General features: G+C 43.0%; 1 protein-coding gene across 2 annotated transcripts in view; it reads right to left on the bottom strand.

Moving 5' to 3' along the window:
- The window catches only part of LOC145353406 (uncharacterized), a 41,202-nt gene extending 17,676 nt beyond the window's left edge, over positions 1-23,526 (bottom strand). For both annotated transcript variants that reach the window (XM_080204152.1, XM_080204153.1), the window contains exons 1-6: positions 23,434-23,526; positions 18,171-18,467; positions 13,552-13,572; positions 6,346-6,603; positions 3,974-4,021; positions 1,695-1,766 (exon numbers count right to left, since the gene is read on the bottom strand). In XM_080204152.1, coding sequence (XP_080060278.1) covers positions 1,695-1,766; positions 3,974-4,021; positions 6,346-6,603; positions 13,552-13,572; positions 18,171-18,467; positions 23,434-23,464 — 727 coding nt within the window. In that variant the 5' untranslated portion in view covers positions 23,465-23,526. The remainder of the gene's footprint in view (positions 1-1,694; positions 1,767-3,973; positions 4,022-6,345; positions 6,604-13,551; positions 13,573-18,170; positions 18,468-23,433) is intronic.
- Positions 23,527-25,538: the final 2,012 nt, after the last annotated feature.

Below are 25,538 nucleotides of genomic sequence, written 5' to 3'. Positions count from 1 at the left end.
CTAGTTTTTATGTTCTTACTGATGTGTCGAAACAGACGTCGGGGGGTTCCCTGTATGATGGGCTTCAGAATTCCCTCGACATAGACAGAGAGGTTCTCACAAAGGATCCCATTGCCTGATACAATATGACGGCATCTCCACATCATGGCTCCATAGATACTGTCAGACCTGATGAGATTTTCCAGCATTTTTGTTGTGAACCTTAACACAAGTTTATTATCCCACACGTGCCTTCCTGCTCACGTGTGAAACATAGAGTGTTGTGGGAACAAATATCTGCTTTCATCATAGTCTCAGGACTTCCCAATAGATTGCCTTCTCGAAGTGCAATGCTATTCTGGAGGAACCATGGCACGCACTGAACATATCAAATGAGCAGCTGATGAAGGGAGGAATGTTCCCTGGAAATGTTTTTCCTTGAATGGAATTCAGGGATCTTTTCCATGTTCTGACAGGATTTGCCTTAGACATTCTAACATTGTAGTTCTTCCAATGTTGAATCTTTCCACCTTTCCCATCAATGGTGGAGCCTTTATTTCTAGATCATACTCTCTGGAATCTCTCCCTAACCCCTTCCTTCTGCATTACATCTCACTTCTAAAGCCACCTGAAAAACCGACCACTGTCCTTCTCCAAAGAATCCATAGCCACTTGGAGCTGCAAATCAATCTGTGAATAACAGGCACTCTACTGCAATAATGAATCAGCACTACTTCAGAATTAGTAGTCCTGAAACTTAAGTGAACAGATAGAATTGAATAGCAGACATTCATTTTTTTAACACTTCAAACTGTTTATTTTTAAAGAGTTAAGGGGCAGGAGATTCACATGCCTTGCCATCTCCCTTTGGAAGTTCATCTTGACACTTTTTGACAATTCCAATGAGCTTCATGGTCCCAATGAGTTTATGAGCTTTTTACTCACATTCAAGCCTACGTTTAGAAATTTCAAAAGGCATCATACCTCCCCATAAGTGTACCTGGACCATATCCAAACAGGTACCTTACCTTTTCAAAAGGGTGCCCTGGTTATCTAAATATTCCCACAAAGTTTAGAGCTGCTTCTTCCAGCTCTGATTGGCATACATTGGGTTTTAGAGACTTCCCGCACCAAAATCACACATGGGTGGCAGCAGCTGCAGATTTCCAGGAAAGGGAAACCTAGGCCTGGATTTTGGCGGAAGAGACTAGAGTCTCGAGGTGCCTCCCCCATGAAAATCATAGGTGCTGTTAGAATGTGACCAATGATAACATTAGATCTGTTGTAATGACCAATGGTAACATGCTGTAAAGGTCAGCTGACCCAGTAAACTATGTAACCAATGACAAAATGATGTGGTGGTCAGCTGGTTCAGTATAAATAAGAAGCTGCTGGGGTTTGTGGCAGCTTGGAATGGCCCAGGGTGAGGCTTCAACTCAAGTGTTGGAGTCATGAAATGCCTTTATTAAACCTTTTTCTTTAATCCAAAAGTTGTAGTAAGTTTTGTTTCATTTTATTGCCGATAACTGAAAGTTCCTTCTGCTGGATTAACAGGTGCCAAGTTTGGGTTGGTGGGGATGGCGATGCGGGTGCGGGCCTCAGTCACCATTCTTAACCCTGTTCTATCAATGATACACACTGAAGACACTTGGAAAGAGTATGCCCCTGACACATGACTACGAGCCAAGCAATCATCATAGAGCGTCTTTACTCACAGAAAGATACTGACTGTGTTTCCTCTTGTGGAGCAGGAACAAGAGATGATAATAAGAGTGGGTGTTCTGTATCTGCAAGGGAAGGAGTGACAGCTGCTAGTTACATAGACACGTGTACATCAGGGAAGTTCAACACAATGGACTATATACCTTTCCCAAATACCTACTCTTCTTCCAGGAAAATGTTGCTCACAGGGAATTCTATAAATGGGCTAGTCAGTTGACTTGGAATTACGGGATAAGCTTCTCCTTGAATATTGGGTGCCATGGTATACCCCCTTTACAATGTCAAATCTCAGTTATTGTATTTGCAGCAATCCCTGGTTGCCTGGGTATTTGTACACAAGTCGGTGTACAGATATTGCGTGCAGCTGCTTGAGATTGATTTAATTAGTGTGTGCTGAAAGGATTCAGCAGGGTAAATTCAGAAAATTAGATTTTCTCTGGTGGGGGAGTCTAGAAGAAAGAGGCACAACCTCAAACTTAAAACTTAGTGTGAAATCGGAAAGCCCTGTTTCTACACACAGGATAAAGGAAATGTCTTTCCTCCTTCTCTCAGGAACTCCTGAGGATCTGTCGACCTTCCCTCCTAGCAGGTCAATCCGAACCATCATTTCTCATGTCTCGTATTACCCACCGCCCCCACTCCCACTTCCCCAACTGGTAAACACCCTACTCCAGTTGCACTCTCTCCATTACCCCCATCCCAATCCTTAGGGACATTCCAGATTTCCCCTCCAACACACAAACCCACACACATGCGCACACACATACCTCCATCGTCACCCCGGGGACACTCACCCTCTCAGGGGTACCCCTTCTCCTTCCCTGGGCTGGCCATGCACCTCATGACACTTTCTAATCTGCACTCTGGGACATGTTCTCTTCTCTCACCCAAACTCCTTTTCTCTCCCTCACCATCTGCTTTCGCACAGTCCCTCTTTCATATGAAGGAAAATAATAGGTACATAAGTAGGCTATTTGCCCCTCTAAAACTAACAGTATTCTGAGAAGAAATTCCTCCTCCTCTCTTGTTTTATTTTGAAACTGAATGCCAAATGTTTGTCTATTCAACCTATCTATATCCCTTTTCAAACTTTCAGTGTCATCCTCACAACTCATTTTCCTACCTACCTTTTTACTGCCAGTAAATTTGACTACCATACAACTCATTGATATAGATTGCAAATGGTTGAGGCTTCAGCACTGATTCTTGTGACACTCCACTAGTTACAGTTTTCTAATCTCCTGTTAATACTTTTAGCATTTTCCTATTGACAGATGTTAGGTTAATTGGCCTACAGTTTGTTGCTTTCTGCCTTCCTCCTTCCGTGAAACTAGATGTTCCAGCCTCCCATCCATTGACTCTGCCTACACTTCCAGCTGCCTCAGCAAAGTAGCCAACATAATTAAGGACCTCAAGCACCCCGGACATTCTCTTTTCCACCTTCTTCTGTCAGGAAAAAGATCACGTATCAACCGACTTAAGAACAACTTCTCCCCTGCTGCTGTCGAACTTCTGAATGGACTTACTATGCATTAAGTTGTTCTTGCTCTACACCCTAGCTATGACTGTAACACTGTATTCTGCACTCTCTTGTTTCATTCTCCACAAACGGTATGCTTTCTCTGTATAGTGTGCAAGAAACAATACTTTTCATGTATGCTAATACATGATAAAAAAAATCAAATCAGATGTTACATTTGAGGTTTCCCAATCTGCTGGGATTTTTCAGAATCTAGGGAATTATGGAAGATCACAATCAATGCATCCAGGACATTGCGTCTCTCTCCCCTCTTTGTCGGCCTTGGAAAACCCCCTCTTTCTTCCCCTTGCCAGGACACTCCCTCTCTCTCTTATGATAGCATCCCTCCCAAGGGCATTTGAGTTTCCAAGTTATAGCTCTCCCATCTGTTCTACCCTGGTATTGTCTGACATCACAAAAATGTAACCAGTTTATTTGATAGTATTATTTGACTATAAAATAAACCTGCTGGACTTTTAACCTGGTGTTGTCAGACTTCTTACTGTGTTTACCCCAGTCCAACGCTGGCATCTACACATCATCAGCCAAAGGTATGCAATCATGACAGCGGACATCATCGTGAACTGACTCATGTCAACACTTCACTATGGCGCAAACACTGAGGCAATGAGCATCATTGTGTTCTACAACTTATTCCCAACACTACAGCATTGGGCGAACAATGTGACGTAAATTCTGTAAATAGCTAACCCTGCAGCTGTTAGAGGTTGTGTGTAGAACTAGCTCCCCTACCTTGCTGAAGCTGGATAGAAAACGCTGGTTCCGTCTCAGTCAGAGCTGCTGTAAATAGAGTGAGGCAAAATTATTCACAGACTTTCAAGATTGAGCCCAAAGGCACACTGCCTCCGCATGATGATATGTTTAATGATGTCACCCATCTCGGGGATTGGCTGACTGTTCAAAAACATCACCCACCTCAGAGAGCATCAGACTGTTCAGAGACAACAATCACCTCAGGGATAGGCTGAATGTTCAGAGACAACATCCATCTGAGGGATAGACCAAACGCTCAATGACAACTTACAATTATATAATGTCTTTGACGTGGCAAAGCATCCCAATGCACTTTACCAGAGTATTATAAACTAAATCTGACATCAAGCCATATCAGGTGATATTAGGGCCTATGGCCAAAAGCTTGGTCAAAAAAGCAGGTTATAAGGAGCATTATAAGAACAATGGTGGGGTGGAAGGATTTAAGAACATAAGAAATAGGAGCAGGAGTAGGCCATCTAGCCCTTCGAGCCTGCCCCGCCATTCAATAAGATAATGGCTGATCTGAAGTGGATCAGTTCCACTTTCCGCTCTCTCCCCATAACCCTTAATTCCCTTGTCAATCAAAAACCTATCTACCCGTGATTTAAATATATTTAGCGAGGTAGCCTCCACCACTTCAACGGGCAGAGAATTCCAGAGATTCACCACCCTAATTTACCAAGGGAATTGCTGAGTGTAAAGTTTTGTCAGCTGAAGGCAGGATCACCAATAGTGGAGCAATTAGAAATAGGGAACGCTCAAGAGGCCAAAATTAAAAGAGCAGAAGTATCTCAGGGGGCTGGAAGAGATAGGGAGGGGTGAGTCCTGAGAGGGATCAAAAACAAGGAGGAGAATTTTCAAATTGTCGGGTTGCTTAGCCAATGTAGGTCAGTGAACACAGGCCAACAGTGCAAGTAAGCACATGGCAGAGTTTTGAATGGTCTCAAATTTGAGGGGCTGGATTATGGGAGGTTGCTCAGAGCTCTGACAAAGGGTCATCCAGACTTGAAACGTTGGCTCTATTCTCTCTCTCTCTCTCTCCACAGATGCTGTCAGACCTGCTGAGTTTCTCCAGCCTTATCTATTTTTGTTTCAGATTTCAGCATCCACACTGTTTTGCCTTTATCTTAGTTGCTAAAAGTCTTCCTTTGTGGGAGAGTCTAGAACCAGAGGGCATGATCCCAGAATAAGGGGTTGCCCATTTAAGACAGAGATGAGGAGGAATTTCTTCTTTCAGTGGGTGGTGAATCTGTGGAATTCTTTACTACAGGCAGCTGCAGAAGTTGAGTCATTAAATATGTTCAAGGTTAAGATAGACATTTCTAATCAGTAAGCATTCAATGATTATGGGGATAAGGTGGGAAAGTGGAGCTAAGATTAGATCAGTCATGGTCTCATTGAATGGTAGAGCAGACTCAATGGGCCCACTTCTGTTCCTATGTCTTAGGCAGTAGGTAGCGAAGAAATGGGATGGGGGGTGGGGGGTTGTCAAGGATAGATAATTGGGAGATAATGGTTTGGAGTGAAAATAGAAGCCATTCTTTGGCCAAAATCTGACAATGTATTCCCAGATGACAGGGATAAAGTAGATGAGAAAATAGGTTGGTGGAATGGGTGGACACATGCAAATGAAATTTAATGCAGAGAAATGTGAAGTGATACAAGTACAAGGACAGGCAATAATAAAAGGATACAATTCTAAAGCAGGGTTTACGAGCAGGTTGAAGAAGCAACTAAAAAGGTCTGGTATCCTAGACTTTACAGAGACATACACCAGAATTCCGAGGGAGAATTTAGCATGGCCAATGCACCTAACCAGTACGTCTTTGGGACTGTGGGAGGAAACCAGAGCACCCGGTGGAAACCCACACAGACAAGGGGAGAACATGCAGACTCCATACAGACAGTTACCCAAGTTGGGAATCAAACTTGAGTTCCTGGTGCTGTGAGGCAGAAGTGCTAACCACTGTGCCACTGTGCTGCCTAGGTCAAATGGCCTCCTTCTGTGATTCTACACTGGTGGAGAGGTGCTGGAACATTGACATCAACTTCCTCAGGAATAGGCTAGTTATTCAATATCATCCTCCTCAGGTACTTTAACAGTTACCATTTCCTAGGTCAATGACCCTGTTGACAATGCCCAAAAGTCCAAGAGTTGGCATTAACCTTCTAACAGCAAATTTTTCTTTTGATTCAACCTATTTGTAAGAACTCAAAACTATTTCATGATGTACACTCAAAATCTTTAACAACTGAATCTTCACTGTTGCTGCTTCAATCGGCATCTTAACTTGGCGTTTATCCGTGACACCAGACTAACTTGGATTTAGCCAAACAAAGTTACGTACCCTTGCCATCGATGTCTTCTGCCAGGATTGTGTCCTCTTCATGTAGAGCCTCATAGAGTTTCTGACAGGAATACTCTCCTTTCTGCAGGCAGATATTAATCAATCGTTGGGCTTGACAGTAAAGTGTCGTCTCCCCCTGCACAATGTCTAGCTCGTATTGTGAAATCATTTCATTGGAGAACAACCTCATGGCGATGGGAATAACCAGGTGCCCAAGCCGTTGACACACAACACTTGCTTGCTTTTGTAGTTTCTCCTCTACAAGGACACAAAATTAGTCTGGTTACAGTCTTCTTCATGCTAAAGTTATTCCATCCAAAGTGGTTACTACCAAAGCAAATGGAAAAACAGAAACATGTTCTTTAAATGAGCTATCATCACAACGTCACTGCCAGGGCCCCTCAAGAGAAGGGTAAGGTCGATATAACTGTCCCATACATTGGCTATTCTACAGGTGAGACTTCTCATCTATTGGTTCCATTCACTGAATGTTTCATGGTGCCCAGCAGTGGCGAAATACCTCAATCATATCATGATTCCTCATCAAAGTGTGCATGAAATAATAGAAGCAAGGAAGGCTGACTCTTCCTATGGGTCTTCACTCATTCAAGGACCTATGATACTCTGTTACCCCAAATATTCCAAGCGGTTCACAACCTTCCATCTTGCACCCTCGTAAAGTTCAGTTCATCAGTGGCTCACTAGTTAACAATCTCATCTGAGTCACAAGATTGTGGGTTCAAGTTCCAGAAACCTGAACACAAAATCCAGATTAATATTTTAGTGTAGTACTGAAGGAGGGTTGTACTATCTTATGTTTTCATTCTTTCATGGGATGTGGGTACTGTAGTTCATCCCTAACTGCCCTTGAGAATGCATTTTAAGAGTCAACCACATTGCTGAGGATTTGAAGTCACGTGTAGGTCAGATCAGGTAAGGACGGTAGATTTCCTTCCCTAAAGGATATTAGTGAACCCCAGGGGGGGTTTTAACCACAATTGACAATAGTTTCATGGACATTATTAGACTTTATCCAGATATATATTCAAATCATCTGCCATGGTGGGATTTGAACCTGGATCCCCAGAGCTATCCCCTGAGTTTCTGGAATACCAGTCCAGTGACAATATCACTATTGGTATTGTCTGTCTCCGCAGGATGCAGTGGAGGAGCTATCTTTTGGATGAAATGTTAGAAGTGGGATCCTGTCTACCCCAGGTGGAGAACATCTCGTGGCACAGTTTCAAAGGAGAGCAGAGAAGTTATCCCTGACTCATGGCCAACATTCAACCCTTGATAGCATCAAAATAAACCCAAATGGCCATTATCTCATTGTTGTTTGTGGGAGCTTGCTATGCACTAATGGCTGCCATGTTTCCTATACCACAACAGTGATTACACTTTTAAAAGAGCTTCACTGGCACTTTACAACATATTAATAAGATCATAAGAACTAGGAGCAGGAGTAGACCATCTAGTCCCTCGAGCCTGCTTTGCCATTCAATAAGATTATGGCTTATCTTTTTGGGGAAACAGCTCTACCTACTTGCCCCCAATCACCTAACCCTTAATTCCTTTACTGTTCAAAAAATTATTCATCCTTGCCTTAAAAACACTCAATGAAGTAGCCTCAATTGCTTCGCTGGGCAGGGAATTCCACAGATTCGCAACACTTTGTGTGAAGAAATTCCTCCTCAACTCAGTCCTAAATCTGCTTCCCTTATTTTGAGGCTATATTCCCGAGTTCTAGTTTCACTCACAGTGGAAACAACTTCCCTGCTTCTATCTTATCTATTCCCTTCATAATCTTATACGTCTCTATAAGATATCCCCTCATTCTCTTGAATTCCAATGAGTACAGTCCCAGACTACTCAGTCTCTCCTCATAAGCCAACCCTCTCAACTCCAGAATCAACCTAGTGAATCTCCTCTGCACCCCCTCCAGTGCCAGTATATCCTTTCTCAAGTAAGGAGACCAAAACTGTACACAGTACCCCAGGTGTGGCCTCACCAGTACCTTATAGCTGCAACATAATCTCGCTGTTTTTAAACTCCATCCCTCTAGCAATAAAGGACAAAATTCCATTTGCCTTTTTAATTACCTGCTGCACCTGCAAACCAACTCCTTGAGATTCCTGCACAAGGACACCCAAGGTCCCTCTGCACAGCAGCATGCTGCAATATTTTACCATTTAAATAATAGTCCATTTTAGTGTTATTCCTACCAAATAGATGACCTCACATATACCAATATTGTACTCCATCTGCCAGACCCTCACCCACTCAGACTATCTACATCCTTTTGCAGACTTTCAGTATCCTCTGCGCACTTTGCTCTGCCACCCATCTTAGTGTCATCTGTGAGTTTTGATACACTACACTTGGTACCCAACTCCAAATCATCTATGTAAATCGTAAACAATTGCAGTGCCAACACTGATCCCTGAGGCACACCACTAGTCACTGATTAAGTCCTAATGAGGTCTAATAAAGACACATCTTCCTTCCCACCTTCTCTGCTGCCCATAACCTACTCAAACAAAGTCTCACCCACCCATCAGCCCTGTAATCTCCAACCTGTATGGCTCCCTGGTCTGCCAATGCTTTAGAATCCATACAGTATAGAAGGAGGTTGTTCGGCCCATCAAGTCTGCACCAACTCTTATCCAGGCCCTATCCCCATAACCACATGTATTTTACCCTGCTAATCCCCCTAACCAATATAAATCTTGGGACATTAAGAAGCAGTTTAGCATGGCCAATCCCAACCTGCGCATCTTTGGAGCGTGGGAGGAAAGTGGAGCACCCGGTAAAAACCCACCCAGTCACGTGGAGAACATGTAAACTCCACACAGACAGTCACCCAAGGCCAGAGTCTAACCCAGGTCCCTGGCACTGTGAGACAGCAGTGCTAACCACTGTGACACCATACCACCCTTGATTTTAAAATTCTCATCCTTTCCTTCATATCCCTCCATGGCCTTGGCCCTCCCTTGCTCTGAAAGCTTCTCCAGTCCTCCTGCCTTCCAAGAATTTTTCCAATTCTGATCACTGCCAGGTTTCCTTTGCTCCAAAACTGACACTTATGCCTTCACATATTTGGATCTGAAGCTCTGGAATTCCCTCCCCAAATCCATTCTGCCTACTTCTCTCTCTCTCCTCCTTTAAGATGCTCCTTAAAACTTATAATTTTAACCAAGCTTTTGATCGTCTAATACCTCCTGTGAAGCAGTGTCAAATGTTGTTTGATAACACTCCTGAGATGCCCCTAGGTACCAGATAAAAGATTATCAGGGAATCTTACAACAGAGGTGGCTACCCAGCCTATTGTGGCTATGCCAGCTTTTTCAAAAAGTTGTCCAATTTAATCCTACTCCCAAGCTTTCTTGTGTTAACTCTCCATATTGGTCCTCTTTACTTCCATGTCCAATGGTCTTTTGAAATTTACTGTAGTAAAACCAGATATTCCCTACAATGCAAAATGAGGCCCTTTAGTTTGAGTGTCCACCAACTCTCCAAAAGAGTATCTTACTCAGGCCTACCCCTTTGCCCTATTCCCATAACCCTGCACATTCACCATTTCTAATCCACCTAACCTGCACATTTTTGGACACAAAGGGGCAATTTAGCGTGGCCAATTCACCTAATCTGAACATCTTTGAAAATAGAGAGAGAAACAGGAACAAACACGAGGAGAACATGCAAACTCCATGCAGACAGTTACCCAAGGCTGGTTGAGAACCCGGGTCTCTGGTGCTGTGAGACAGCAGTGCTAACCACGTGCCGTCCCATTTCTCATGGAGTCTAATTCTACCCAATGTTCCAACTGTGCAATCTAATAGTTCCCACATTGAGTGCACAGGAAGTCAGTTTTTTACTGCACATGCATGGTTTGGAAAAGAATTTAACAGGGACATGCACTAAAACAAATTGCCGGCACATATCAAAAGAAAAGTCTATTGATTCCACAACTATCACGTAGTGCATTCCAGATTTTATCAATCCTCTATAATAAAAAAATCTCTTTTCTCATAGCTCTCTTCCCAGTGAATTTTATTTTTTGACCTCTGGTTTTTGATCCAAAAGCTTCATTTTATTTAGCCTATGTGTTTTGTCAAAGCCTCTTATAGATTTGAGCACCTTTATTAAACTTCCCTTTACCCTTCTCTGCTTTAAACAGATCAGTCCCAGCTTCTTTCGTCTGTTCTATAAACAAAGACCCTCATTCTTGGTGTAATTCAGATAAATCTTTCGACAACCTTCCTCTGAACGTGTGGGTACTGCAATTATAGAAATGCTCCCATTGATGCCAAAAGTGAACTCTTGATCGCAAACTGAAAAAAAACCGTACCGAGGAGCTGATTGACTTCCTGCATGTCTGGGACAATTTTGTGGCTGGAAATATCTTCAGTAAATTAAAATGAAGTTGAGAAACTCAACTGTACCGGAATTTATAACAGTTGTGGGGAATCCAGTTATTCACTGATTTTTAACTTTGTGAGAAATTGATCTTTAGCGTCTATTGCATGACGATTCAGGCATTGCCTTCGTCAAGGGGTTGAGTTTGGACCCAGAAATTGTATAGTAATACTTGTCATCATAAATAAATTTATCGAACTCCAAAAAAAATCAACGATTTATAAAGGTTTTATATTCAATGTCCCATTTACAGATCATGTCTCCCTATAAGCTTTCACAACTGTCTTATCCATGTGTCCTTTACAAATCTGTAAATTTGCTTAAATACAGGATAATTATTCATAGGCCAGAAAGGGAAAAAAAAAGTTCAAAATGCAAAGAATAAAATTCCCAGTAAAAATCAGTAATACTGGAGTTTCATTTTAAGGTATACAAGACCAGTTTGGAAGGGTATCACCTTTTGTTTAACTGGTAGATATCCATTTATTGAATCAGGCAGTGGAAGACATTCTGGGATTCATAGCTGTTTTATTGTTGTACTGTAGTTCAGTACAAATATCAGTTTCCACTTTTCCCTTCTAGAACCGCTCCTTGTCCAGAAGCACATCACAATACTGTGGAGAAACCCAGCTCTTAAATACAAGCTTCAATAAGCAGCAGCTGCTCTCTATTCACTCTGAAACTAGTCCCGGTTCACTCTTCAAGTGACATAAGAACATAAGAAATATGAGCAGGAGTAGGCCACCTAGCCCTTCGAGCCTGCCCGCCATTCAATAAGATCATGGCTGATCTGAAGTGGCTCAGTTCCACTTTCCCACTTTCTCCCCATAACCCTTAATTCCCTTGTCCATCAAAAACTTATCTACCCGTGACTTACATATATTTAGCGAGGTAGCCTCCACCACTTCAACGGGCAGAGAATTCCAGAGATTCACCACCCTTTGAGTGAAGAAGTTCCTCCTCAACTCCGTTCTAAACTGCACCCCCCTTATCTTGAGGCTGTGCCCTCTAGTCCTACTGTCCTTCCTGAGCGGGAAGAATCTCTCTACCTCTACCCTATCCATCCCCTTCATTATCTTATACGTCTCTATAAGATCCCCCCTCATCCTTCTAAACTCCAACGAGTACAGACCCAGTCTACTTAGTCTCTCTTCATAGTCCAACCCCCTCATCTCCGGTATCAGCCTAGAGAACCTCCTCTGCACTCCCTCCAAGGCCAATATATCCTTCCACAAGTGCAGCGACCAAAACTGCACACAGTACTCCAGCTGCGGCCTCACCAGTGCCCTGTACAGTTGCAGCAAGACCCCCCTGCTTTTATATTCTAACCCCCTCGCTATCAAGGCCAGCATCCCATTCGCCTTCTTGATCACCTGCTGCACCTGCAGACTGGGTTTTTGCGACTCGTGCACAAGGACCCCCAGGTCCTTCTGCACCGTAGCATGTTGCAGCTTTTCGCCTTTTAAATAATAATCTCTTCATTGTCACTCCTCATTTCCAAGTTTTGCTGGTTTTCCCTTCTTCAGCTCCATCAGTGATAGAGTCAAAGGGGTTTACAGCACGGAAACAGACCCTTTGGCCCAACTTGCCCATTCCGCCCTTTTTTTTTGAAACCCCTAAGCTAATCCCAGTTGTCCGCATTTGGCCCATATCCCTCTCTACACATTGTACCCATGTAACTATCTAAATGCTTTTTAAAAGGTAAAATTGTACCCACCTCTACTATTATCTCTGACAGCTTGTCCCAGACACTCGTCACCCTCTGTGTGAAAATATTGCCCCTCTGGACACTTTTGTATCTCTTCCCTCTCACCTTAAACCTCTGCCCTCTAGTTTTAGATTCCCCTACCTTTGGGAAAAGATATTGACTATCTACCTTGTCTGTGCCCCTCATTATTTTGTAGACCTCTATAAGTCACCCCTCAGCCTCCTGTGCTCCAGAGAATAAAGTCCCAGTCTATTCAGCCTTTCCTTAAAACTCAATCCATCAAGTCCCGGTAACATCCAGTAAATCTTTTCTGCACTCTTTCTAGTTTAATAATATCCTTTCTATAATAAGGTGACCAGAGCTGCACACAGTATTCCAAGTGTGGCCTTACCAATGTCTTGTACAACTTCAACAAGGCGTCCCAACTCCTGTATTCAATGTTCTGACCGTTGAAACCAAGCATGTCAAATGCCTTCTTCACCACTCTGTCCACCTTGTGACTTCACTTTCAAGGTGCTATGAACATATATCCCTTGATCTCTTTGTTCTGTAATTCTCCCCAACGCCCTACTATTAACTGAGTATGTGATGATAACACATAAATGCCCCATCTCTTTTCTGGTCTCAATTCATTAAATTGAGACAAGCTGACTAAAAGCTTGGTCACGGAGGTGGGGAGAGATGGAGAGGTTTAGAGGGTATTTCATCCAGAGCTTAGGGGCCTTGGCAACTAAGGCTTGATAGCCAAACAGTGGATTGATTAAAACCAGTGCACAGTAGACCTGATGTTGGAGAACTGCAGATATCAGAAGGTTGTGAGGCTGCAATAGATTATAGAGATACAATTTGAGTGGGGAGAAGGGGCATGTGGAACATGATGCTGTGTATTCCAAGGATATTGCCAAGCAGCAGCATGTTAAAATGTCTCACCAATGATTGGGGGATGGTGCCAACCAGCACTAGCACAGATAGCAGAGTGGCAGCACAGACAATGTTAAATTCATATCTAGCCGCACCGTAATCCAGCTTCATCTTTACTCACATCTCTGCAGTTTAAGTGACACGATAAAATGACATACCTGTCGGTCCACGTTTGATACCTGTAAGGATACAAACACATTCTCAAATCAGACAGTAATAAAAGCCCAGTTACAATTTACCCCAGTTCAAAATGAGATCATACAGAATAAAATTTATCAGAGGAACTATCCAAGTGTGACAGGGTGGGGGAAAGCACAAGATGTCTTAAGGGAATTAACAACAGGAAGCATATGAAGATGCAAGATTTTTGAAGATAGACAAGAAAGATATAAAACAAAAATAAACCTCAAAAGTTGACTGCAGTACATGGGAAACTGCGAAATGCATTGAAATTTGGCATGTCCGCTACGATCTTCACCAACTTTTGCAGATGCATCACAGAAAGCTTTCTTTCTGGTATGGCTCCTACTCTGTCCAAGGCCTCAAGAAACTACAAAGAGTCATGAATGAAACCAGTCCATCACACAAATCAGCCTCCCATCCATTGATTCTGTCCTGCCTCAGAAAAGCAGCCAGCAAGAAACAATACTTTTCACTGTATACTGCTACATGTGACAATAATAAAGCAAATCAAAGCATAATTAAGGATCCCACACATCCCGGACATACTCTCTTCCACCTTCTTCTGTCGGGAAAAGAAATAAAAGCCTGAAGTCACATACCAACTGACTCAAGAACAGCTTCTTCCCTGCTGCTATCAGACTTTTGAATGGACCTATCTTGCATTAAGTTGGTCTTTCTCTACACCATAACTTTACATGATTTTAACATTACATTCTTCACTCTCTGGTTTCTTTCTCTATGAATGGTATGGTTTATCTGTATAGTCACAAGAAACAATGCTTTCATTAAATACTAATACATCTGACAATAATAAATCAACTCAAAAATCCTAGGAATCTGCTGCCTTTGCTCTTCTAGATGGTAGTGGTTGTGGGTTTGGAAGGTGCTGTCTAAGGAGCCTTGGTGAGTTCCCGCAGTACATCATGTAGATGGTACACATGGCTGCTATTCTGTGTTGGTGCTGGAGGGAGAGTATGTTGTAGAATGAGTGCAAATCAAATGGACGGCTTCGTCCTGCAGCGTTGAGCTTTTTGAGCGTTGCTAAGCTGCACTCATCCAGGCAAGCAGGGAATATTTCATCACACTCCTGATTTATGCCTTATAGATAGTGACAGGTTCTGAGGAATCAGGAGGTGAGTCACTCACTACAGGATTTCTAGCCTCTGACCTGGTCTTATAGCCACAGTATTTACAGAGCTGGTCCAGTTCAGTTTCTGGTTAATGGTAACCCTCAGGGGGATTCAGTGATGGTAATGCCATTGAATGTTAAGAGGCAACGGTTAGATTCTCTCTTGAGGGAGATGGTCATTGCTCAGTACTTGTGGCACAAATGTTACTTGTCAGCCCAAATCTGGCTATTGTCCAAGTCTTGCTGCATTAGGACATGAACTGCTTCAATATCCGAGGAGTCACAACTGGCGCTAAAATTTGTGCAATCATCAGTGAACATCCCCACTTCTGACCTTATGGTGGAAGGAAGGTCATTGATGAAGCAGCTGAAGATGGTTGGGCCTAGGACACTACCCTGAGGAACTCCTGCAGTGATGTCCTGGAGCTGAGATGGTTGACCTCCAACAACCACAACCATCTTCCTTTGTGCCAAGCATGACTCCAACCAGTAGAGAGCTTCCCCCCGCCGCCCCGATTCCCAGTTTTCATAGAACTCTTTGATGCCTTACTTGCCGCCTTGACATCAAAGGCAGTCACTCTCACCTCATCCCTGATTTGAGCTCGTTTGTCCATGATTTAGCCAAAACTATAATGAGGTCAGGAGCTGAGTGACCCTGGCGGAATCCAATCTGAGCATCTGTGAGCAGGTTATTGCTGAGTAAGTGCTGTTGATGACACTGTCCATCACTTTACTGATGATCGAGAGTAGACGGATGGGGCAGATTGGATTTGTCCTACTTCTTGTGAACAGGACATGCCTGGGCAATTTTCCACATTGCCGGGTAGATGCCTGTATTGTAACAGCATGGTTAGGGGTATGGAATGTTCTGGGGCACGTCTTCAGTACTGTGGACCGAATATTATCAGAGCCCATATCACGAGCAGTATCCTTTAGTCATTTCTCGATTCCATGTGAAGTGAATCAAACTGGCTGAAAATAGACATCTGATGCAGTGGACCACTGGAGGAGGCCAAGTTGGATCATCTACTTGGCACTTCTGGCTGAAGGCTGCTGCAAATGCTTCAGCCTTATCTTTTGCACTGATCTCCTGGGCTCCTTCATCATTGAGGATGAAGATATTTGTGGAACCTCCTCCTCCAGTGTGTTGTTTAATTTTCCATCACCATTCATGGCTGTATGCGGCAGGATTGAAGAGTTTGGATCTGATCCACTGGTTGTGGAATCACTTAGCTCAGTCTATCACTTGCTGTTTGGCACACAAGTAGTTCTGTTTTGTAACTTCACCAGGTTGACACCTCTTTTGTAGGTATGCCTCGTGTTGTTACTGGCATGCTCCTGTCAGTAAGAAGGACCTTGCAGGGTCAACAAGACCGAGATGCTAGGTCGGTGCTAGGTGGTCTGTCTGGTTTTATTCCTTTGAAGACTTTTGAACAGCTTGGTACAACTGAGTAGCTCGCTGGGCCACTTCAGAGGGCATTTAAGAGTCAACCACATTGCTGTGGCTCTGGAATCACATGCAGGTCAGACCAGATAAGGATGACAGATTTTCCTCCCTAAAGGACATTAGTGAACCAGGTGATTTTTTTTAATGACAATCAACAATGGTCATCACTAAATTACAGATTTTTTTGGAACTCCTGGTCCCCAAAGCATTAGCTCTGGATTACTAATCCCGTGACAATACAATAACACCCAGGATTGTGGGATTTCAGTTACGAGGAGAGATTGGAAAAGTTAGAACTGTTCTCTTTGGCGACCGGATTTTTAAGATGAGAAGGGATTTCGACTGCATATCTTGACAGAAACTATTGCATCTGGCCAGTGAGTCAGTAACTAAGATGCAACAATCTAAATCATTAACCCTGTTTCTCTTTTCACTGATATCACCTGGCTAGATGGGCAAACTCTTCCATCATTTTCTGTTTACCTTTACGGCTCCCAATTTTTGACTCCCCTTAAGTTGAAAGATTACTTTTAATGTCAAGATGTGAGGGTGATATTAAAATGAATGTATAGTTTTTTTGCACAAGTAAAATCAAACTGCCATATCTTTTGTAATCCAAGTCTGGGCGGCACCTCAGATGAAGAAAATAGGGAACTGGGTGTTCTTTACAATTGATACAATTAGTGGTTGAGTGCTGTGAGTCAGGAAGCAGCTAAAGAACAAAGAACAACCCAGCACGGGAAACAGGCCCTTCGGCCCAACGAGCCCGCGCCGCCATCTTAACAAAGCATTTTCTTACACCTACCTTAACCCGTGTGTATGCGTATGGTACCCCCATTGGAAACCAGATTCAGGGGAGAATAGTTTAGGGACAATTTGTTACAGGTGAGGCGTTGAAGAAGCAGCAGCAAGAGAGAGAGGAGGAAGCTATCCTCAGGAACCAGTTCAGCTAGAGATTAGGGGCTGAAGGCTACAGAACATCAGGGGAGAGATTAGCCATCCTGAGGAAACAGTTCACTGGAGATGAAGATTTGAAGGCAAGCCCGTTTGTGAAAAAGGTCAATCTCTTTGCTGAACTGAAAACCATTCCCAAGTCCTGGAAACTGTATGCTGTGGCAATCACTGGCTAGATTTGACCAATAAGTTTTTGGTTGTTGTTTGGGAAACAAGGTCACAGCAGAATTTAGGATTCCAGGGGAAACATACTTTTGTGTTTTCAGTCTTTGATGGACTAAGCGCTTACTGTTAATTTGCTGGGGTATAAGATTGTTCCTTGTAGTGTTTTATTGTCTTTCTAATTCAATAAATACTTTTATTTGTTTAACAAAAGAGAGATCTGAATTCTCACTGTTTCTGCAAACATTTCTCACTAACATCCAAAGAAAAATACACCACATAAAACCAGTGTTTGAGGTTGGAACACTGTCACACATAACATCAACGAGCTTTGTGACACTGCATCCAAGCTATTGAATCCCTTCACTTGAAGACATCTACAATGTTATCTCTCAGTCTTCTCTTTTCTAGGTAAAACAACCCCAGCCTGTCCAATTGTTCCGCTCTCTTAGTTCTGATATCATCCTTGTAAGTAATTTTTACACGTTCTTCAATGTGCTATATTCTTTTCACATTATGGAGAGCAGAAATGTTCATGTTTGGGATGGTCTAAACTGTACAGTTTAATAAACCACTCTATTTTTCAATATTAGGGGTAAATTTTTCACTCAGAGGGTGGTGAGTGAATGGAATCGGCTGCCGTTGGTGGTAGTGGAGGCAAACTCGCTGGGGTCTTTTAAAAGACTTCTGGATGAGTATATGGGATCTAATGGGATTGGGGGTTATAGATAGGTCTATGGCTTAGTAGGTATAGAAGTGATCAGCGCAACTAGTGGGCCGAAGGGCTTTAGTGTTCTATGTATTATCTCTTCTGTGGTTTTGCATATTTTATCACCATGTAAAGACCACCCAACACATTTGACATCTTAAATTTACCCTAAATATCAGGCCACACAACTAACCGGTGTCTCCTGCCAGCCATTCTTTCAGACGGGGGTAGTGGTGTTTGCATCTTCTCAGACAGTCTACAAATAGCCGCACATCATCCTCATTCATCTGAAGTTGCACAATCTCCAGCAGCTTGCGCGCTTTCTGGGGTGGGATCTTTTCAGTTCGAATTTCATAATAATTCTCATGAGTCAAGAGCTGTGAAGCAATCATTTGGTCGAGTAGTGGGTCTATATTGTAAAGTGCAGAAACCAGGATGTCGTGTGAACTCTGGAGGTACCTCTTCATGGAGTCTCCATTCTCCCCCTTAGCTAAAGGGAAAAGAAAATAAGGCTCATTAACAGTCATCCAACACTTGAGTAATGTTGAGAAAAGAGACATGGGCCGGGATTCTCCTATTCTGCTTCTCCCACCACCGCTGCCATTTAGAATGGAGAATTTGCCAATCAGCCAAATTCCATTCATTGCAGCGGCACCGGAGAATCCCAGCTGCAGGCAAGGATGGAGAATTCCAGCCATGCTGCCTAGGTTTTTTGTTTTGCTCTCGTCAGGACAGATCACAAAGATTACCACCAGTAAAGAGAACAACAATTTATACTGCATGAGAAGAGTGTGCTGATAGGGTGGAAAGAGGGCTCTCATTGGTAGAGAATAGAAGAAGCACAGCCATGCATTGCACCCTTTTCAACTAAAGAAAAGCTTGGAGGGGCACAGCCATTTTCTGGCTCGTTCCCCATGGCAATGTCTCGGCCAATCAGAGTCAACCAACCTGCTTTGATCTTGAACAAAAGCTTGACAGTTAACTGTTCCCTGCTGCATTCTCTATGCCAATGTTCTACCAATCAGAGCCCACTTGCCATCCAATCCACATTCTCTCCTCATGTGGTGAATATTGTTGTTTGCTTTACTGTTGGTAATTTTTTTGTGAATTGTCCAGATAAGTGAAAGATGAAAAACTTTGACAGCATGTCTCTTTTGTTCAGCAACACATACTTATTCCTTTCAACTTCAGTAGAAGCTGGAGCAAATCATGGGAAGGCTCACCTTGTAGGAAAATTATTTCTCTTCAAAAAAAAAATTCCTGGTATTGCTGCCTTCATCTGAGACACTGTTCAGAGCAAACAGTGCAAAACCTGAGAGCACTGGGACATCAAGGAGAAAGTAAAACAAAGTATCACTTTAGCTTTTGGCAGTTTCAGCATTATCACAGCCACAGGTATGAGGTCGTGAGGCTGGGTGGGCCTGCTGAAGCCCTAGACCTCAAGCTAGGTGGTCTTCTGAAGATCACCGGACACTTGGGGAGGCTTATCCGGTCTGGTGTAGGGTTTACAAACCCTCCATTATTCTCCTAGACTCTCCAAGGATTGAAATTTAAATGCCAAGATAATGGTGGGGGCAACCGGGGAGAAAAATAAAATCATGGGGACATTTTAAAAAAATCCTTGCAAGATTCTTATTTAATATGTCCAAAATCCAAGGTGTTTGGATGGAATAGATAGAGAAAAACTGCTCCTATTGGCTTGAGCTGACAAGTGGCAAGTAACATTTGCACCACACAAGTGCCAAACAATGATCATTTCCAACAAGAGAGAATTTAATCAATGCTCCCTTGACACTCAACAGCATTACAATCACTGAATTTCCCACTGTCAACACCCTGGCGGTTACCACTGACCAGAAACCGAACTGGACCAACCATATCAATACTGTGACTGCCAGAGCAGGTCAGAGGTTGTGAATCCTGCCGTAAGTAACTCACTTCCTGACTTCCCAAAGCCTGTCCACCATCTACAAGGCACAAGTCAAGAATGTAATGGAATATTCTCCTCTTGCCAAGATGAGTGCAACTCCAACAACACTCAAGAAGCTTGACACCATCCAGGATAAAGCAACTCCCTTGATTGCTACCCTGTCCACAAACATTCAAAACCTCCACCACTGACAAACATTGTGAGCAGGGTGTACCATCTACAACATGCACTGCAGGAACTCACCAGGCTTCCTTAGACAGCACCTTCCAAACTCATAACCATCACCATCTAGGAGAACAAGATCATCAGACACCCAAGAACACCCACACGTTCCCCTCCCTCGCCTGGAAATACATCACTGTCACTGGGTCAAAATCCTGGAATCCCTCTCTAACAGCACTGTGGGTGTACCTACACTGCAGACTGTAGTCGTTCAAGAAGGCAGCTCATTAGACAGCAATTAGGATGGGCAATAAATACTGGCCCAGACAGCGATGTCCACATCTCATCACTGAATTTAAAAAAAGGTTAAGAACCAGAGGACATAGATTTCAGGTGAATGACAGAAGAACCAAGATGACATGAGAAAAATCTTCCTTTAAAAAACACAGTTCGTATTTGCAATGCACTGCCTGAGAGTGTGGTGAAGGAAGATTCAATCATGGCTTTCAACAGGGAATTATATCCTTATCTGAAGAGAGAAAAATTTTACAGGGCTACAGGGAAAGGATGAGTGTGTGACAACAGCTGAGTTGCCCTTGCAGAGAGCTGGCAGAGACATGAGGGCTGAATGGCTTCCTTTTAAAGGTGCTGGAACTAATCTAGGATTCAACGTTGGGAGGTGGGGATATGTTTGACTGGCAGTGAAGGATCACCTAATCAGGCAATGAAGAAACTGCTCACTTTCCAATTAGCACAAGAAGGTGGGACACTAAGAGGATTGGGGCAGCACAGCAGTTAATACTGCTGCCTCACAGCACCAGGGATCAGCCAAGGGTGACTGTATTGTGTGGAACTTGCACGTATTCCCCGTGTCAGCATGGGTTTCCTCCCACACTCCAAAGCTCAAAGATGTGTGGGTTAAGTTGATTGGCTATGCTCTTGCCCCTTAGTATCTCGGAGATTAGCAGGGCAAATGTGTGGGGTTGCAGAGATAGAAACGTAGAAGAGTACAGCACAGTACAGGCCCTTCGGCCCTCAATGTTGTGCGAAGCTATGTCCAAACCCAAGATCAAGCTATCCCACTCCCCATCATTCTGGTGCGCCCTATGTGCCGCTTGAAAGTTCCTAAAGTGTCTGACTCCACTATCACAGCAGGCAGTGCATTCCATACCCCAACCACTCTCTGAGTAAAGAATCTACCTCGGACATCCCTCCTATATCTCCCATCATGAACTTTAAAGTTATGCCCCCTAGTAACAGCTACATCCACCTGAAGAAATAGTGTCTGCATGTCCACTCCATCTATCCCCCTCATCATCTAATAAACCTCTAAAACGTTGCCTCTCATCCTCCTCCATTCTAAAGAGAAAAGTCCCAGCTCCCTCAACCTTTCCTCATAAGACCTACCCTCCAAACCAGGCAGCATCCTGGTAAATCTCCTTTGCACTCTCTCCTATGTTTCCACATCCTTCCTATAGTGAGGTGATCAGAACTGCACACAATATTCCAAATTTGGTCTTACCAAGTTCTGGTATAGGTACAGCATAACCCCACGGCTCTTAAACTCAAACCCCCTGTCAATAAACACTAACACACTATAAGCCTTCTTCACGGCTCTATCCACTTGAAATTTGAAATCCACATTCAAATTTGTCCTACCAAAATGAATCACCTCACACTTATCAGGGTTAAACTCCATCTGCCACTTTTCTGCCCAGCTCTGCATCCTATCAATGTCTCTTTGCAGCCTACAAGAGCCCTCCACCTCATCCACTACTCTACCAACCTTGGTGTCACCAGCAAATTTACTAACCCACCCTTCAGCCCCCTCTTCCAAGTCACTGATAAAAATCAAAATAAAAATAAAAATAGGGCCTGGGTGGGATTGTTGTTGCCTGGGATTGCAGGCTCGATGGGCCAAATGGCCTCTTCCTGCACTGTAGAATTTCTGTGATTCTAAATGGGAGAATTGGCATACTAAGTGACCAATGGGGATGCAGGGAACGGGGATGTCATATGATGGGGCCTCCAGCAACACATCCAATCAAACTGGTAACCAAGACTCCGGCATTGAAAGGGTTAAAAAAATCAGATAACTGCTGCAAGAATTTCTGTGAAGCAGCTGTGATTGCACATGAAGTAGAATAATGGACAAAGATTATGATAATCACAAGGGAGATTCAAGCCACTGCTTCAGATCAGTTACAAGGAGTTTGAATATGTGCTGCATTAACAATCAGATAGTATGTTATGTAGACAAGCCTTAATAGTGCATGGGTATTGTAATGAGGCAAGTGCATTGATGCTGTAATTGGTTACTCAAATCATGTATATCGAGTATCATAAGCAGGAATATTGATTGTAATGGTTATAGATAATTTAAATGTTTCTTTTCTGAATAGTGTATGTCAATCACTTGAAACTGAGCCTGCAGATATAATTGCCACTGCAATCCTTTGTTCAGGGAGCCTGCAAACAACATGGTAGGAAGCTGGTTCCCTTGCAATAGTTTGAATGAAGATCTTGAACCTGAAGTCCGGTGTTGCCCAGTCAGTTACAAGAGCAGCCTGGTGGCACAATAGTTAGCAGTGCTGCCTCACAGCGCCAGGCACCAGGATTCAATTCCCAGCTTGGGTCACTGTCTGTGTGGAATCTGCATGTTCTCATCGTGTCTGCATGGGTTTCCTCTGGGCTCTCCGTTTTCCTCCCACAGTGCGAAAGATGTACTGGTTAGGTGCATTGGCCATGCTAAACTCTCCCTCAGTGTACCCAAACAAGCGCCGGAGTATGGCAACTAGGGGATTTTCACAGTAACTTAACCTCAATGTTAATGCAAGCCTACTTGTGTCTTATAAACAAAACTTTAAGGAGTGAGATACATTATGGTTGAATAGCTGTGAAACTCCCATAACATCCATTTTTGATTTTCTTTTTACATCACATACAACAAGCACCGGTACAATCCCCTCGGGTACAACAGTGTAGGTACAAAAGGCAGGAATGGTGGTCCATTTCAAGCCTGATTTTGTTATTTTCCTTTGGAACAAAGGCGATTACCAGACAATCAATCAAGATGTTCAAAATTCTGAAGGGATGGGACAGAATAGATTGATAAAAAAGCCTGTTCTCAGAGCCTGAAGAATCTGGACTGAAGAGCAGCAGGCAGGAAATTAAAGGTGAGAGAATTGGAGAAAAATGGTCAAAAGCGTCCATAGCATGATGATAACATTAAATACTGTGGGCCATGGAAATACAAAAGATTAATAGATGTGGTGAATAAAAATGATAAACTACATGTGGGAGTAACAATTTCTCTGGGTATCTGGTATATAAGGTATCAGTCATTTTAAAATAACATACTTACCAGCTAGCTGAATCCCTTCAAATTGTGCCATTATTCAGGACAGATGAAAGCAGCTTTAATCTCTCATAAAGGAAAAAGTGAAGTGATGAAACTATGGAAATAAGACAGAAGTGCGTTATTAGGTCAGACCTAAGCCCAGTTCAGCAAGGGGAAAAATAACTTCCATCACTACATTACTGTTTAACAACGTCCAAAAACTTAACAGCCCAATGAAGTACTGTGAAGAGTTACCACTCAACCAGAAGACATAACAGACATGGACCTGAAACATTGACCTTGATTCTCTCTGATGTTTCCAGGACCTAGGCCGGAACTTTCCAGCCCTGCTGGTGGGATCTTCCAGTCCTGTCGATGTAACAGATTTCAACAATTCACTCATCCCACCATGGCGGTGGGAGGCTGGAAAATTCTGACCTTGCTGAGTATTTTTTGACTTCCAGTTTATGCAGCATTTGTTCCTGCATTAAAATGTAGTAGTCAGTTATAGACCTAATATCAAAAAGGATTAGGCTTTCATCTGGAGGGCTAGAATATAAAGTGGAGAAATTGTTTTTACACTAAGTCCTGGTTACTCTATATCCGAAATGATGTTCACAGATCCTAGTACTGCATCTTAGAAAGGACATATATATATACATACATACATATATATGTGTACGTTCATATATATATAGTGTATGAGAATGGCACAGCCAGCACTGCATGAGCAGACAATTGCACACCTAGATATTGGGAAGCCAAAAGACATTGTCCTGAACCCTATCACAAACTCTGTTCCATAGTCACTAACTCCATCCCTCTCCCGAGCTAAAATCTGAGGGCAGCCAAACCGTTCACAACCCTGATGTCATAACTGAGATGAGCTTCCAAACACATACCCATGCCAGCATTTAGGTTGCCAACTTCTATTTCCCTAATATCGCCTGATTCTGGCCTTGCCTTAGCTCATCTGCTGGTGAAACCTTCATCTAGACCTTTGTTACCTCCTAAGGGGAGGCTGTGTTGTAGTGGTATTGTTGCTGAACTGGTAATGCAGAGACTCAGGGTAATGCCCTCAGGACCTGGGTTCAAATTCAACAACAGATGGTGAAATTTTAATTCAATAAATAGAAAACCTGGAATGAAAAGTCTAATGAACATCATGATGTTGTTTCAAAAAACCCATCTGGTTCATTAATGTTCTTTAGGGAAGAAAATTTGACTTCCTTACTTAGTCTGGCATGCAGTAGGCTGACAAATAGCAAATGGAGTTTAATTTGGACAAATGCAAGGTGATGCATCTTGGTATAGACTTATTCAGTTAATGGTAGGGCATTGGTTAGAGTTACAGAACAAAGAGATCTAGGGTTCATGTTCATAGCTCCTTGAAAGTGGAGTCCCAGGTGGACAGAGTGGTGAAGAAGGCATTCGGCATGCTTGGTTTCATTGGTCGGAACATCGAATACAGGAGTTGGAATGTCTTGTTGAAGTTGTACAAGACATTGGTAAGGCCACACTTGGAATAGTGTGTGTAATTCTGGCCACCCTATTTTAGAAAGGATGTTATTAAACTAGAAAGAGTCCAGAAAAGATTTACTAGGAATGCTATCGGGACTTGATGGATTGTGTCGTTAGGAGAGGCTGGATAGACTGGGACTTTTATCCCTGGAGCGTAGGAGGCTGAGGGGTGATCTTATAAAGGTCTATGAAATAATGAGGGGTACCGATCAGCTAGATAGTCAATATGTTTTTCCAAAGGTAGGGAAGTCTAAAACTAGAGGGCATAGGTTTAAGGTGAGAGGGGAGAGATACAAAAGTGTCTAGAGGGGCAATTATTTCATCCAGAGGGTGATGAGTGTCTGGAACAAGCTAGCTGAGGTAGTAGTAGAGGTGGTTACAATTTTGCCTTTTAAAAAGCATTTAGATAGTTACATGGGTACGATGGGTTTAGAGGGATATGAGCCAAATGCGGGCAATTGGGATTAGTTTAGGGGTTTTATAAAAAAATGGGCAGCATGGAGAAGTTGGGCCAAAGGGCCTGTTTCCATGTTGCAAACCTGTATGACTCTATGTGACTCCAGATTCACAGCAATGTGGTTGACCCTTAATTGCCCTCAGGGGTCACA

The sequence above is a fragment of the Carcharhinus amblyrhynchos genome, chromosome 15 (genome assembly GCF_965287045.1).
Source record: "Carcharhinus amblyrhynchos chromosome 15, sCarAmb.v2.hapA, whole genome shotgun sequence".
NCBI lineage: Eukaryota > Metazoa > Chordata > Chondrichthyes > Carcharhiniformes > Carcharhinidae > Carcharhinus > Carcharhinus amblyrhynchos.
Note: the sequence above shows the minus strand (reverse complement) of the source record. Positions and strands in the feature narration are given on the sequence as shown.